The sequence below is a fragment of the Anarhichas minor genome, unplaced genomic scaffold (genome assembly GCF_050575085.1).
Source record: "Anarhichas minor isolate MPS153535 unplaced genomic scaffold, ASM5057508v1 ptg000021l, whole genome shotgun sequence".
NCBI classification, from domain to species: Eukaryota; Metazoa; Chordata; class Actinopteri; order Perciformes; family Anarhichadidae; genus Anarhichas; species Anarhichas minor.
In genome coordinates, this window is record NW_027466467.1 from 1,729,740 (window position 1) to 1,744,118 (window position 14,379).

Sequence of the window (14,379 nt, forward strand, 5' to 3'; positions counted from 1 at the left end):
TTACATATACAAATACATTTTGTATAACAAAAAACCCAGTTACAATACAAAGAATTCAGAGTTTTCATATTTACTGTCACATTCCTCCCAAATGATCCACATGAATGTTTACAATATGTTCACTTTGCGAAGTACAATATAACAGAAGACCATCTTTCTAAATGAGAGTCCCTCCAGAGTTGCAGTCTGTTGTGTTTTCCGTTCAGTTCACCACCTGAAATCTTTCTGTCCACAGAGTGCTGCAGGAATGAGTCCTCAAACCAGGAAAGGAGTCAACATCTTCTTTCCTGTTCCCTCGCCTTAGCTTAGTGGTGACGTGAAGTCACGTGACCGAGGTGCAGTTCCTTTATAGCCTGACGTTAGCTCTTTACTTTTGCTGATTGCATTCAAAAATCACAAATGTGACAATCATTTCTCAAGAATATCATGCTGAACAAAAAGTGTAAGTATCATAAACAATATGGAATAATGCAAAAACTAAAGTCTCTATCAGACCTGTTGTTTTGACACACAGATCTTCAGTGGTGATATCTTCAGTTCATCTTTAGTGTTAATGAATGGAAACATCCTCTCAGTGAAAGTGTGTGTGAAGGTGTGTATGTGTGTGTTAGTATCAGGATCAGAGAACGACAGCTTTCCTCTGTTCCAGTCCAGATTCACTCTGATCCTCTGGAGGTTCTGCACATTGAGAACAGTGAATGGAGCTGATGGTGACCGTGCTGAGTATTTATCTTCATGGAACTGTATTTCCCATAATCCAGACAGTATGAGTCCCTTTCTCTGGACAGACTCTGCTAACACACCTAGAAACCAGCCTGTACTGTCTCCTACCTCGACATCCCAGCTGTGAGTCCCTGAGTTAAATCCCTCAGAGCCCAGAACAGAGCAGTCTTCATTAAACCTCTCTGGATTATTAGGAAGCTGCTTTATCTCTCCTCCTCTCACACTGGTCAGATCTTCAGACAGGATGAGTGCTGGATGAGCAGTGTTTGGGTCCAGAATCAGAGGAGTGTAGGAGACCATGTCCTTCATCTTGTTCCAGATTTTGAAGGCCAGGTTGCCCAGGTGTTTGGCCTCGTCTATCAGAGCTCCTGAGAGCAGCTGTGGATCCTCCAGCAGGGGGCGCTGCTGGACTCTTTCCACTGCAGCCTTGTAGTTGTTCAGGAATGAGACGTCTTCAGCTCTCAGCTCGTCCTCTGTGGCTCTGACTGTGTCTGAAAGAGCTGCTATCTCTCTGCTCAGAGCCTCCATCTTCTCCTTCATCATCTGACTCTTCTGCTCCTCTTCCTCCCTCAGTGCAGCCATCCTGGCCTCCTCTTCCTCCTCTAGAAACTGGTGAAGCTTCTTAAACTGCTCCTTAATCTGCCTCTCTGTGCGTCGGGCCTGGACCTTCATGTGTTCTGCTGTTTGATCAGACTTCACTTTAACTTCTTCATAAACCTTTAACTTCTCCTTTAAGGGCTCCAGAGTTTCCTGAAGGTTCTTCTTGTGTTGTCGAGCAACTTCATCGATGGGTCTGAATCTGTGGTCGCTGTGTTTTTCTGAATCTCTGCAGACGAGACACACTGGCTGCTGATGGTCCAGACAGAAGAGTTTGAGTTTCTCAGAGTGCAGACTGCAGAGAGGCTCTGAAGCTCTCTGATCTCTCTCCAGTAAGAAGGACTCACACAGGTTCTTTAACACCAGGTTACAAGGTGGTTGTTTCCTCGAAGATCTTGTCTTACAAACTGGACACTCCTGAGTTGGTTTCTCTCTCCACCAGCTCTTCAGACAGTGTTTACAGAAGCTGTGGCTACATGACAGAAGAACAGGATCTCTGAAGACTTCATGACAGACCGGACAGCAGAGATGCTCTTCTGATCTGGAAGACATTTTGTCTCTGAGTGAAGCTGAAAACACAGAAAGTACATCAGTCATGGCTCCCCTCCCTCCTCTACTAACTTCACTGTTTTTAGTCAAACTCACATTCAGTGTGTGGAGCGTCAGCAGGTTGAAGCAGCAGTGTTGTAGTTTTCCTCTTTTCTCTCCTGTAGCTGAACTCACTCAGAGGAAGTTGTTAGTTTGGTCTGAAGGTGAATCTGATCGTCTCTCTCTCAGTCTGTGTCTCTCTTTAGTGAGGAAGAATCACAAACTGTTTGTCTTAAGTGAGTCAGGTGAGGGGTGGAGCTTTGTCACTCCTCCTCTGATAAACGCTTGACCTGTAACACAGGGGTGTGTTTCACACCTACACCCCCTCTACAGCTCACTAGTTAACATGTTTTACCTCATTTAATCTGCATAAGGAACATTTTCACCTTCATGGAGCTCATAAAATATCATTCAGTAGAGCAGCTGATGGAGCTTTTATCTGAAAAATGTTGCAGTAGTTTAAGGTCAAAAGTTATTTCTCACATTTATCTACAAAACAAAACGAGTGTAATGTGATAAAAAGTCAGCACCAGGTAGAAGCACTGCAGTACTCTAGTCCTTCTACCTGTAACTGTCCTCAGTTGAAGTCGCAGCTTTGTAATGAAGGTAAATCTTACCGTCTGTGTGTCGGTGAGTCTCTTCTCACTGAGAACTGAACAGTAACAAACTGTTTCCTGTTTGTCTCAGAAGATGTCATGTAAGATGTCATGTAACAGTGGTTCTGCAGCACTGAGCTCCTGATCTGGAATCCTTTATCATGAACTGTAAACCCTTTAAATCCCCAGTGAGTTCGCTTCATTCATCCTGGTCGGTGTTTACACTCCTCCGCAGGCAAACGTGCAAGAGGGACAGCGGACGCTCACCGACCAGATACTGTGTGTGGAACGGACCAACCCGGACTCTTTATTTTTTGTCCTTTGTGACTTTAACGAAAGGAAACCTCAGTCATGAACTCATCAAATACAGACAGTTTATGAAATACTCAACCAGAGAGGAGAACACTTTAGACCACTGTTACACCACAATAAGCGGGGCCTATCGCGCCATCCCTCGTGCTGCACTGGGACACTCTGATCACATCATGGTGCATCTGATTCCTGCATACAGGCAGAAATTAAAGCTCTGTAAACCTGTGGTGAGGAAATTTAAGCATTGGACCAGTGAAGCTTAAGTGTTTAGACTGTACAGACTGGGATGTTTTCAGGACTGCTACCTACAGTCTGGATGAGTACACAGAGGCTGTGACGTCATACATCAGCTTCTGTGAGAACAGCTGTGTTCCAACAGGCAAACCCTGGTTCACAGCTAAACTCAGACAGCTACGGTTGCATACTGAACAGGCATTTAGGAGTGGGGGCAAGGACATGTTCAAGGAGTCAAAATACAGGTCTAGCAAGGCGGTGAGAGGCGCTAAACGACAGTACTCTGAGAAACTGCAACACCAGCTCTCAGCAAGTGACTCTGCTTCTGTCTGGATAGGCCTCAGACAGATCACCAACTACAATCCTAAAGCCCCCCACTCCATGAACGACCTACATCTTGCAAATGAGCTTAACGAGTTCTACTGTCGCTTTGATGGACAATGGGACAGTCCTGACGCCATCCCCCATGAACCCATCCACTAGCTTCAGACCACCAGGTCCCCCTCCCCCAGCAGGGGCCCATGCATAACACCCATCCCAGTGCCCCCCCCCATCCCCCTCCCTGGTGACGACTCTCTCTATTCTGGAGAGAGACGTCAAAAGGCTGTTTAAAAGTCAGAACCCCCGCAAAGCAGCGGCACAGACTCTGTCTCCCCCTCCACCCTGAAGCATTTTGCTGATCAGCTGTCTCCAGTGTTCACATGCATCTTCAACACCTCCCTGGAGACATGCCACGTACCAGCCTGCTTCAAGGCCTCCACCATCATCCCCGTCCCCAAAAAACGACTACAGGCCCGTCGCCTGTCGCCCTGACCTCTGTGGTCATGAAGTCTTTTAAGTGCCTTGTCCTGTCCCACCTCAAAACCCTCACCGACCCACTCCTGGACCCGCTGCAGTTTGCCTACAGAGCCAACAGGTCTGTAGACGACGCAGTCAACGTGACCCTTCACTTCATCCTTCAGCCTCTGGACTCCTCAGGAACATACACCAGGGATCCTGTTTGTGGACTTCAGCTCTGCCTTCTAAACCATCATCCCGTCTTTGCTGCATGACAAGCTCTCTCAGCTGCACGTGCCCGACTCCACCTGCAAGCGGATCAAAGACTTCCTGTCTGACAGGAAGCAGCATGTAAAGCTGGGAAAACACGTCTCAGCCTCTCGGACCATCAGCACCAGTTCCCCCCAAGACTGAGTTCTTTCCCCTCTGCTCTTCTCCCTGTACACCGACAGCTGCACCTCCAGTCACCACTCACCAGTCCGTCAAGCTCCTGAAGTTTGCGGATGACACCACCCCCATTGGACTCATCTCTGGTGGGGATGAGTCTGCCTACAGGTGGGAGATTGAGCATCTGGTGACCTGGTGACTTAGAGCTCAATGCTCTAAAGACAGTGAAGATGGTTGTGGATTTCAGGAAGAACACAGCCCCACCTGCCCCTATCAATCTGTGTGACTCCCCCGTCGACGCGGTGGAGTCCTTCCGCTTCCTGGGCTCCACCATAACCCAGGACCTCAAGTGAGACCTTAACATCAGCTCCATCACCAAGAAGGCTCAGCAGAGGATGTACTTCATGAGGCAGCTGAAGAAATTCAACCTGCCAAAGATAATGATGGTGCACTTTTACACTGCCATCATTGAGTCCATCCTCTGCTCCTCCATCACAGTCTGGTACGCTGCAGCCACCAAGGACAAGGGCAGGCTGCAGCGCATCATTCGCTCTGCCGAGAGAGTGATTGGCTGCAATCTGCCGTCCCTCCAAGACTTGTTTGCTTCCAGGACCCTGAAGCGGGAAAAAAAGATTGAAGCCGACCCCTCTCATCCTGGATATAAACTGTTCGAGACCCTTCCATCTGGCAGGAGGCTGCGATCCATCATGACCAAGACCTCACGGCACAAGAACAGTTTCTTCCCTTCTGCAGTTGGGTTCATCAGTAAAGCCCAGGACCCCCACTGACTCTGACTCTTACATCCCCAGAACAACTTCCTACTGTTACACACCCTTGCACATCCTCTCTCTGTTTCTATATTTAAATACACTTGTCACTTTTATAATATACTTGTTTTAAAGTACTGTTATCTGTCTACGATACTTTATTGTAAATTTTAATATTTTTAAATTATGTCTCGATTAATGCACTGTGTTCCTTGTTTGTTATGCACCATTCACCAAGTCAAATTCCTCGTTTGTGTAACGTACTTGGCAATAAACGTTTCCGATTGTGATTTCGTAAGGTAATTTATGAAATTAACGTACATGGAGCTTCTGACCCAACTGGAGGAACACCTCATGAACACGTCACATGAAGATATAAACAAGAAATATTTGGATTTTCTTTAATGATCACTTGATAATTGTGAACATGGACGGATCATGAGACAGTGGGCCCCTGGTCACCGACATGTAGAAGCCTCTCTCCTCTCACATAAGAACAAGAGCCGCAGATTCAAAGAGACATTTTGGGGGAATTTTGCATCGCTTTGTAATCGTTTTGTGTTGTCTCTTTGTGGTTTTGCGTCTCTTTGAAATCGTTTTGTGTTGTCTCTTTGTGGTTTTGCGTCTCTTTTAAATCGTTTTGCATCTCCTTTTTGGTCCTTTTGTATCTTGCTGTAAGTGTTTTGCATCTCTGTGTGGTCATTTTAAATCTCTTTGTTTTTGTTTTGTCTATCTTTCTGGTAGTTTTGTAACAAGCTCCACCTACTTCATGTAGATAATCGATTACATCACCCATTCAATATTTATTCCTCCACTCTTTGCATTCTTCTTCTTTAAACATTTATTAAAACAAGTTCCAAGTCTCACACAACTTTACATATACAAATACATTTTGTATAACAAAAAACCCAGTTACAATACAAAGAATTCAGAGTTTTTATATTTACTGTCACATTCCTCCCAAATGATCCATGAATGTTTACAATATGTTCACTTTGCGAAGTACAATATAACAGAAGACCATCTTTCTAAATGAGAGTCCCTCCAGAGTTGCAGTCTGTTGTGTTTTCCATTCAGTTCACCACCTGAAATCTTTCTGTCCACAGAGTGCTGCAGGAATGAGTCCTCAAACCAGGAAAGGAGTCAGCATCTTCTTTCCTGTTCCCTCGCCTTAGCTTAGTGGTGACGTGAAGTCATGTGACCGAGGTGCAGTTCCTTTATAGCCTGACGTTTGATTTTTACTTTTGCTGATTGCATTCAAAAATCACAAATGTGACAATCATTTCTCAAGAATGTGTTTGTGTTCGCTTGATTTTTGTCTTATTTTGATAATCAAGCAGGAAGTTCAGTTGAACAGACAGGACGTTAAAGCAGCTCTGAAGACTCAGGTTTTACTTTTCAGTTTTACTGAATGTTAACCTCATTATTCTGCTCTACTCTTCTTTCACCCTTTATTTCCTGTTACTGTTTGCTGCTGCAAATATCTGACGGACAAACAGAGATCAATAAAGTTTAAACTGAATTCATCATTTGTTTTCTCATGCACACAATCTACATAAATAGATGGACTCATATTCACTTTTAAGAAGTGAAGAGTTGTTTACTAATCACCACCTTCAAACTAAAGTCTCTGTCAGACCTTTTGTTTTGACACAGAGACCTTCCGTGGTGATATCTTCACTTTATCATTAGTGCCAATGAATGGAAACATCCTCTCAGTGAAAGTGTGTGTGAAGGTGTGTATGTGTGTGTTAGTATCAGGATCAGAGAACGACAGCTTTCCTCTGTTCCAGTGCAGATTCACTCTGATCCTCTGGAACTTCTTCTGCACTAAGAGAACAGTGTGTGTAGCTGGTGGTGACTGTGCTGAGTATCCATCATCAGAGAACAATATTGTCCATAATCCAGACAGTATGTCTCCCTTCCTCTGGACAGACTCTGCTAACACACCCAGTCCCCAGACTTTACTGTCTCCTACCTCAACATCCCAGCTGTGAGTCCCTGAGTTAAATCCCTCAGAGCCCAGAACAGCGCATTGTTCTTCAAACCTCTCTGGATTATCAGGAAGCAGCTGAAACACTCCAAAACTCACAGTGGTCAGATCTTCAGACAGGATGAGGAATAGATTAGCAGTGTTTGGGTCCAGAATCACAGGAGTGTAGGAGACCATGTCCTTCATCTTGTTCCAGATGTTGAAGGTCAGGTTGCCCAGGTGTTTGGCCTCGTCTATCAGAGCTCCTGAGAGCAGCTGTGGATCCTCCAGCAGGGGGCGCTGCTGGACTCTTTCCACTGCAGCCTTGTAGTTGTTCAGGAATGAGACGTTTTCAGCTCTCAGCTCGTCCTCTGTGGCTCTGACTGTGTCTGAAAGAGCTGCTATCTCTCTGCTCAGAGCCTCCATCTTCTCCTTCATCATCTGACTCTTCTGCTCCTCTTCCTCCCTCAGTGCAGCCATCCTGGCCTCCTCTTCCTCCTCTAGAAACTGGTGAAGCTTCTTAAACTGCTCCTTAATCTGCCTCTCTGTGCGTCGGGCCTGGACCTTCATGTGTTCTGCTGTTATATCAAACGTCACTTGAACTTCTTCATAAACATATAACTTCTCCTTTAAGGTCTCCAGAGTTTCCTGAAGGTTCTTCTTGTGTTGTCGAGCAGCTTCATCGATGGGTCTGAATCTGTGGTCGCTGTGTTTTTCTGAATCTCTGCAGATGAGACACACTGGCTGCTGATGGTCCAGACAGAAGAGTTTGAGTTTCTCAGAGTGCAGACTGCAGAGAGGCTCTGAGGCTCTCTGATCTCTCTCCAGTAAGAAGGACTCACACAGGTTCTTTAACGCCAGGTTACAGGGTGGATTTGACCTTGAAGATCTTCTATTACAAACTGGACACTCCTGAGTTGGTTTCTCTGTCCACCAGCTCTTCAGACAGTCTTTACAGAAGCTGTGGCTACATGACAGAACAACAGGATCTCTAAAGACTTCATGACAGACCGGACAGCAGAGACCCTCCTCTGATCTGGAAGCCATTTTGTCTCTGAGTGAAGCTGAAAACACAGCAGACAGCACGTTAAAACAGGAAGTCAGTTTCTCTGCTGCATAACGTTGCCTCATTTACTTTCAGTGTTTACATTATTTTTTTCAGTCAGCAGCAGGTAGAAGTACTTCAGTACTCTTGTACTTGTACCTGTAACTGTCCTCAGTTGAAGTCACAGCTTTGTAATGAAGGTAAATCTTACCGTCTGTCTGTCGGTGAGTCTCTTCTCACTGAGAACTGAACAGTAACAAACTGTTTCCTGTTTGTCTCAGATGATGTCCTGTAAGGGGCGGAGCTCTGTCAGCCCTCTGATGTGTTTCATCTTAAAAGGGAACAGATGATAAATATGATCAATGATTGAAGTTCTTGCAGATTCCTTGATCGCTTCATGTTGCATGTTTAATATAAATAATTGAACAGATAAAATAAAATGTCCATGGGTTCTAAATTAAAGTATGAGACTCACACAGAAGGTTGTGCTCTCTTCGTTTTACACAATAAACAAATGAACATATTTTCCTGAAATTAAAATGATCAAGTTTGATAATCCGGTTTATTTTTTCTTCAGATGACAATAATTACAAAACAAACAATGTTTTGAGAATAAATAAGTTAACATCTTGCTCTGATGCTTGTTTCTTACACTAGTTTATTCTATGTATTCAGTCAGTAGTCCTTGAATGTTAAATATGTTGGTAGGATGAGGGTTCAGTGGAGGAAGTGACACAGAATCATTTGTGATTTTTGAAACAAAAACGTTCATATCCACCACAGTTTGTTTTGTTTTTAAATCAGAACGAAAACTAAACTCGACAACAGTAGAACAGCTGACACAAGGTTTGTGTGTTCAGGAAGTAAACACGCGCCCGCACACTGTAGCTCGTGTCACAATAGTTACAGGAGTCTGTTTGACCAGCTGTCCGTGTTGTTGGAATAAAACTGAACAACATGAAACATCACGACTCATTCTCTGCTTTTATTTGGGACATTTGTTTGCAAGAAACGACTGGCTGCCTAAACACCCACAGCCCTGGATATCAGACAGACGGCTGCAGCAGAAGGTGACGTGTGACGTCAGTCGGCCAACTGAACGGTTTTGTGTGTGCGTGTAGCTGTGTGTGTTTGCATGCGTGTCAGTGGATGAAGAATGGTAAATAACACATTCCGGCTTTCTTGTAGCAGAATGCTCGTCTGTTGAATGACACCGAGTCTGAGGATGAAGAGGAAGATGAAGAACTAGCAGAGGTTCCACGCCTATCCTGGTGGAGAACACCCCACAATGCTTTCTACAATGCTCACCTAGAACGTCAGGGTCACACGTTACTCTGCTGACTGACCCCTGACCTCCTGATTGTCTCTAAAACGACCCTGATCCTGTTCCTTTCTCTCAGAATAAGTTCCTGTGTCCATTTCTGTATTTATCAGTAGATAGTAAAGTAAAAACGATGACTATGGTCATAATTATTACACACTGTCAAGTAGAGCTGAGATCCCAGAGAAGCTGCTCTAAGTATAAGGCATAAAGATGGGACCATATAGATCAGGCCAAAGGCCAAAGAACACAGAGCTTTTATGAGTAGTAATTTAGTACAACTTAAGAGTTGATTCATGCATTTATTTATCGTTTTAATTAATACGAAGGGATATAATAATCATAATGCGATTGTAATAATGATTTTGTTGACTAAGAGAACTAAAAGAGAGAAATTACCTCATATGACTAACTCGACCTGAAATGACCGGCTGTGTGCAAGAGTGAAGCAATCAAGTTCCTATTTGACGAAATAAGGAAGTGTCCTGTTGCTTTGCCCCCTGCTAATTACCCTGCAATAAATATCTAAACTGCATTTAAAACAAGTAGTCCTGAGAATTTATTAGTAAAGTAGTAAAGAGTACCCATGGCTGTAAAAAGTATTATTGCGTGCCTAACAACAATAGAGTTCTGAATGGTTATTCCAGTTCTTAGTCCACTAAACAAACCCTCATAGCTCAATTCTAGCTATCAAAACCTATCCTGGCACCTTACACACACACACACACACACACTCACACACACGCACACATACACACACACACAGACACACACTGTGTGACCCCTGACCTCTTGATTGTCTCTCAAACTTCCCTAACTGTCTGATCCTGTTCCTTGCTCTCATAATCAGAAAGATCTGGTGGAGAGCATGCGTCAACTTTACGCACTGGCATGTTTGGTGGTGACAATCCCAATATCTGCTGCCTCTGTCGAGCGGACATTTTCAGCCCTCGAACGCATCAAAACATATTCCAGGAATACAACTGGGGAGGGTCGACTGTCATCACTGGCGTCCATGGCAAACGAGAAGGATCTCTTCCTGGAACTGAAACGCACGGATGTTCTGTACAACCGTGTTATTGACTTCTTTGTAAACAAAGAAAGGAGGATGGACTTTGTCTTGAAGTGAACAGCAGCTTTGGTAAGTGAACTGCATTTGTTTTTACATCTGCAGTAGCGTTACTACTGTGTTAATTTGTCTATCGGGTCATTGTTATGATATGGTTAATATTGGTCCCTCTGATGTGAATATTTGAATGGCTCGTGCTCTTGTGTGTGGCGGAATGCGTGTTTTAGCGCTGCAGTGTTGCTGGATTGATTTGTCATGCTTTGTTGTCATATAAATAAATGTGACTGGTTCATGTGAGTTTGTTCTTGTCATTGAGTTAATTACATTGATTTTGACTATATGCATTGTCCGTTAATGACGAAGCATCCCGTCATGTGCGTATTCATGTATCTGCATTCTGCAGTTAGTGTATTTGGTAGGTAGAATGGGCCCACTGGACAACATACATACAGAATAAGTAACACTCGGGTGTCAACCGGACCATTACCTGGATCAGGCTGTTACTGTGCATGATGAACACAGGACTTGATTTCCCTGGACAGAGCAGCAACAAGAGCAGGTGAAAGGTAAGACGGGGTCTGACTCGGAACCAGAGTTGTTGAGGATTTGTGGTTTGTGAATCTGAATCTACCAAAGAACAAGGACCGCCTGGCTTGCCTTGAGTTCAGACGTTTGGCGGTCTGGATGTAAGACAGGTTTTTGTGGTCTGTCCACATGATGAAGTACAGAGCCTTCTAGCTAGTGACCCCATTCGTCAAGGGCCAACTTAACAGATAGGAGTTCACAGTTGCCGATTTAGTAATTATTTTCTGCAGGCGAGAGCTTGCAGGAAAGGAATACACATGGGTGGAGCATATGATCACATGGGGAACGTTGGGAAACAACAGCACCTACCCCATTGTCGAAGGCATCTATCTCCACAATGAACTGGAGATAATGGTCCGGTTGCGTGACCATGACCCTAACCCTAACCCTTTGAGTTTCTGGAAAGCTGACCTGGCCTCAGGGGTCCATTGGAATGGAGTGGAGGTGTTAAGAGCAGTGAGGGGTGCTGGCAGACGGTGTAGGTGCGAATGAAACCATTATAAAAGTTGGCAAACCGCAGGAAACAATGTACCTGCCAATCTGTGACTGCCTTAACCTTTGAAGGATCCATAAGCATCTGTCCCTGTGCAGTGATATAACCCAGAAAATATACGTACAAGCGTACAATCCCATCCGACAACAGATATTTGACCAGGTTCTGAAAAACAGCAGCGGTGTTAGTCAGACCAAAAGGCATTACTAAATACTCATAGTGGCTCAGCGGTATGTTGAACACTGTTTTCCACTCGTCTTCCTCCCTGATGAGGATAAGGTGGTAGGCATTTTGGAGGTTGAGTTTGGTAAACACCGTGGCACAATGGAGAGGGGAAAAAGCAGAACTGATGGGTGACAAGGGATACTTGTTTTTCAAAGTGGTGTTGTTCAGTCCACAGAAGTCTATGTATGGTCTCACTGACCATTCCAAAACCAGCATCCACCGGAGATGAAGAAGGTCTTAAAATACTAGCAGCCAGGGTGTCCTAAATTAAATTTTCCATCATACTCAGGAGGTTAAACAACCGGCTACTGGGAAGATGAGTCCCAGGCTGGAGGCATGGTGTTTACTGAAGACAAAAGCAAGGTTGTGGTACACAGGAGGAACTACAGAGAGGTCCAGAGGTTCAGAGATGGACTGCGTCATGGAAAAACCAGAGGACAGAGCAGAATGTAGACAGTTAGCATGGCAAAAGAAATTCAAGGTATACCTTTCCCATAGTCTATCTGTGGGTTGTGCAGCTTTACCCGAGGATGACTGAGAACAAGGGGGAAAGGGCCGTCAATAATGTGTCAACTGATCTTTCTCTGGTCATTACCTAAGAGGCGTGGAGTTAAAGGAACAATGTTTTTACCAAACCCGTGCAAAGACCTGTCTGTTGAGAGCATTGACCTTTAGAGGAGAATCTAAAGGAACAGTGTCAGGGTTCAATTGGGTTACTGTCTCTTGATCTGAAAAACTCTTATCTGCGCTTGCGCCTATGAGAGCAATGAAGGGTAATGGACTGACCTTGCCACACAAGGAAATCATTTAACAAAGATCTGAGGGGAGATGGGCAGGTTATGTGACTAAGCAGTATATCTCTCACTACTGCCAAGCCTCCCCTTTTTCAGGGCGTAATGGAGGGGACAAAATGGCCGGCCTGACCACTCTACAAACAGCTCTTGGAGTTAATTCGCAGATGTCTCAGGTGTAGCTGTGGGCAATGTATCTTTACCAGCCCTGTCCCTCTGATGCTCAAGAAGGCTGTTGTCAATACGGATAGCAAGAGATACAAGATCATCAAGGGCACTTGATGGATTGAGACAGGGCATTCAGAAAAGCTGCCTTGCGCAGATGAGATGACCAAAGACTTAATTTCTTCCTTGAAACAGGAATAGGAAAAACAGAAGGGGGGGCTGTTTTTCCAGGAAAGTGCAGCTCAGCGGAGGCAGACAATCAGGAAGGAGATTTTAGCCCAATCACTGGCATACGTACGGGATTGTTGCTCGAATACTAGCCAACACTGAACCAGAAATGCTCTGCAGGCTCTGAGGTCACCATCATATGACACAAGGGGTAGCAACAAAGGAATCACAGGAAGGAGGAGAGGGGCTGGTGGATCGCTTCACTGGACTAATGGCTGGTTGTAGACTCTGGACAATGAATTGGTTCTGTAGGTTAAACAAGGTCTGCGACATCTCCGGTACTTGAGTTAGCAGGGTCCTGAGGACTTGGTCATGTTGTCCGAGCAGGGCGCCTTGACCAGTCCGTTGACTGTGTCTGCTTGGTCCATGACTGGCCAGATCGTGCTGTTACGAGGGCTGCAGAACAGGTGAACCAAAGAGCAAACACAGACGAGGAAGCAGGGATGATATTAAGTGCTTTAATGCAGAGTTTAAGGATTGGAATATTGAGCCGGGCAAGAGCAGGGCAGAGGGAAGGACTGGACGCTTTGAGAATCGGGCTTGTGGCTGATTGTGCCAGGCATGGGGTAAGCCGAGACTCGTGCAGGGAATCCAGAGTAGAGGAGTGCCTTTCTAGTTTAGTGTAGTACACTACATGTTATCATTCACCTAGTCACACACATTCTCACACTGATAACGAAGGCTACAATGCAAGGTGACACCTGCACATCAGGATGCATGGACTAGAAGGGCCGGGGATCAAACCGCCGATCTTCCGATTTTGAGGTTGGACACTTTTAGGGAGGGAGGTGTCTCATCCTCACAGAGACACAGAGTAAAAGACAATACTTCTCAAGGCTTTTTTTTTTGCATGGCATTATAACAGCTCCACTACAGTCAGTCTTATTCTTCATTATGTGTTGGCAGCAACAACCACGTGAGCATTTAAACACCATAACTGTAAAAACTGCTCCACCTACTTCATGTATATAATTGACAACATTACCCATTCAATATTTATTCCACCACTCTTTGCATTCTTCTTTTTTAAACATTTATTCAAACAAGTTCCATGTCTCAAACAACATTGAGTTTTATAAACCTAGTTCGGGAACAAGGACCACACCCCGAACATATCTAATTTCCTCCGCACAAAGTATTTAAGCACAACTGACCCATTGACTTCCTCTTTACTCAGCTTCAACAACATCCCTCCCCCAACTCCTTTTTCTTTCTATATTTCTTCCTTCCTCTTTCTCTCTCTCTCTATCTCTCTCTGTCTCCCTCTCTCTCTCACTTGATTACAGGAACACCGGGGGACTCCGCATAATCAGAGCTTTCGAAAAGACAGCCTCCACTCAAGAGTCTCCACTCCCCCAGTTCTCCTCCATCCATCATTCCAGGACCCTCTTTACACTCCTCGTTCCTTTACCCTACACCCTTTCCTTCCTTACCCAACATCCTTTCATCCCTTACCCTCATCCCTTCATCCCCTACCCTCATCCCTTCGATACTTACCCTTCAT

General features: G+C 44.9%; 2 protein-coding genes across 2 annotated transcripts; both read right to left on the reverse strand.

The window, feature by feature from the left end:
* Positions 1-483: 483 nt before the first annotated feature.
* On the reverse strand, positions 484-1,872 carry LOC142954737 (zinc-binding protein A33-like). The gene has a single exon (XM_076095937.1). It carries the CDS (start codon positions 1,870-1,872, stop codon positions 490-492), a length of 1,383 nt encoding a protein of 460 aa, XP_075952052.1. The 3' UTR covers positions 484-489.
* A 3,932-nt stretch (positions 1,873-5,804) lies between these two features.
* On the reverse strand, positions 5,805-8,320 carry LOC142954862 (E3 ubiquitin-protein ligase TRIM35-like). The gene is made up of 2 exons (XM_076096143.1): positions 8,210-8,320; positions 5,805-8,017 (listed from the first exon to the last, which is right to left on the reverse strand). The coding sequence occupies exon 2, from the start codon at positions 7,998-8,000 to the stop codon at positions 6,615-6,617; it is 1,386 nt and encodes a 461-aa protein (XP_075952258.1). The 5' UTR covers positions 8,001-8,017; positions 8,210-8,320; the 3' UTR covers positions 5,805-6,614.
* Positions 8,321-14,379: the final 6,059 nt, after the last annotated feature.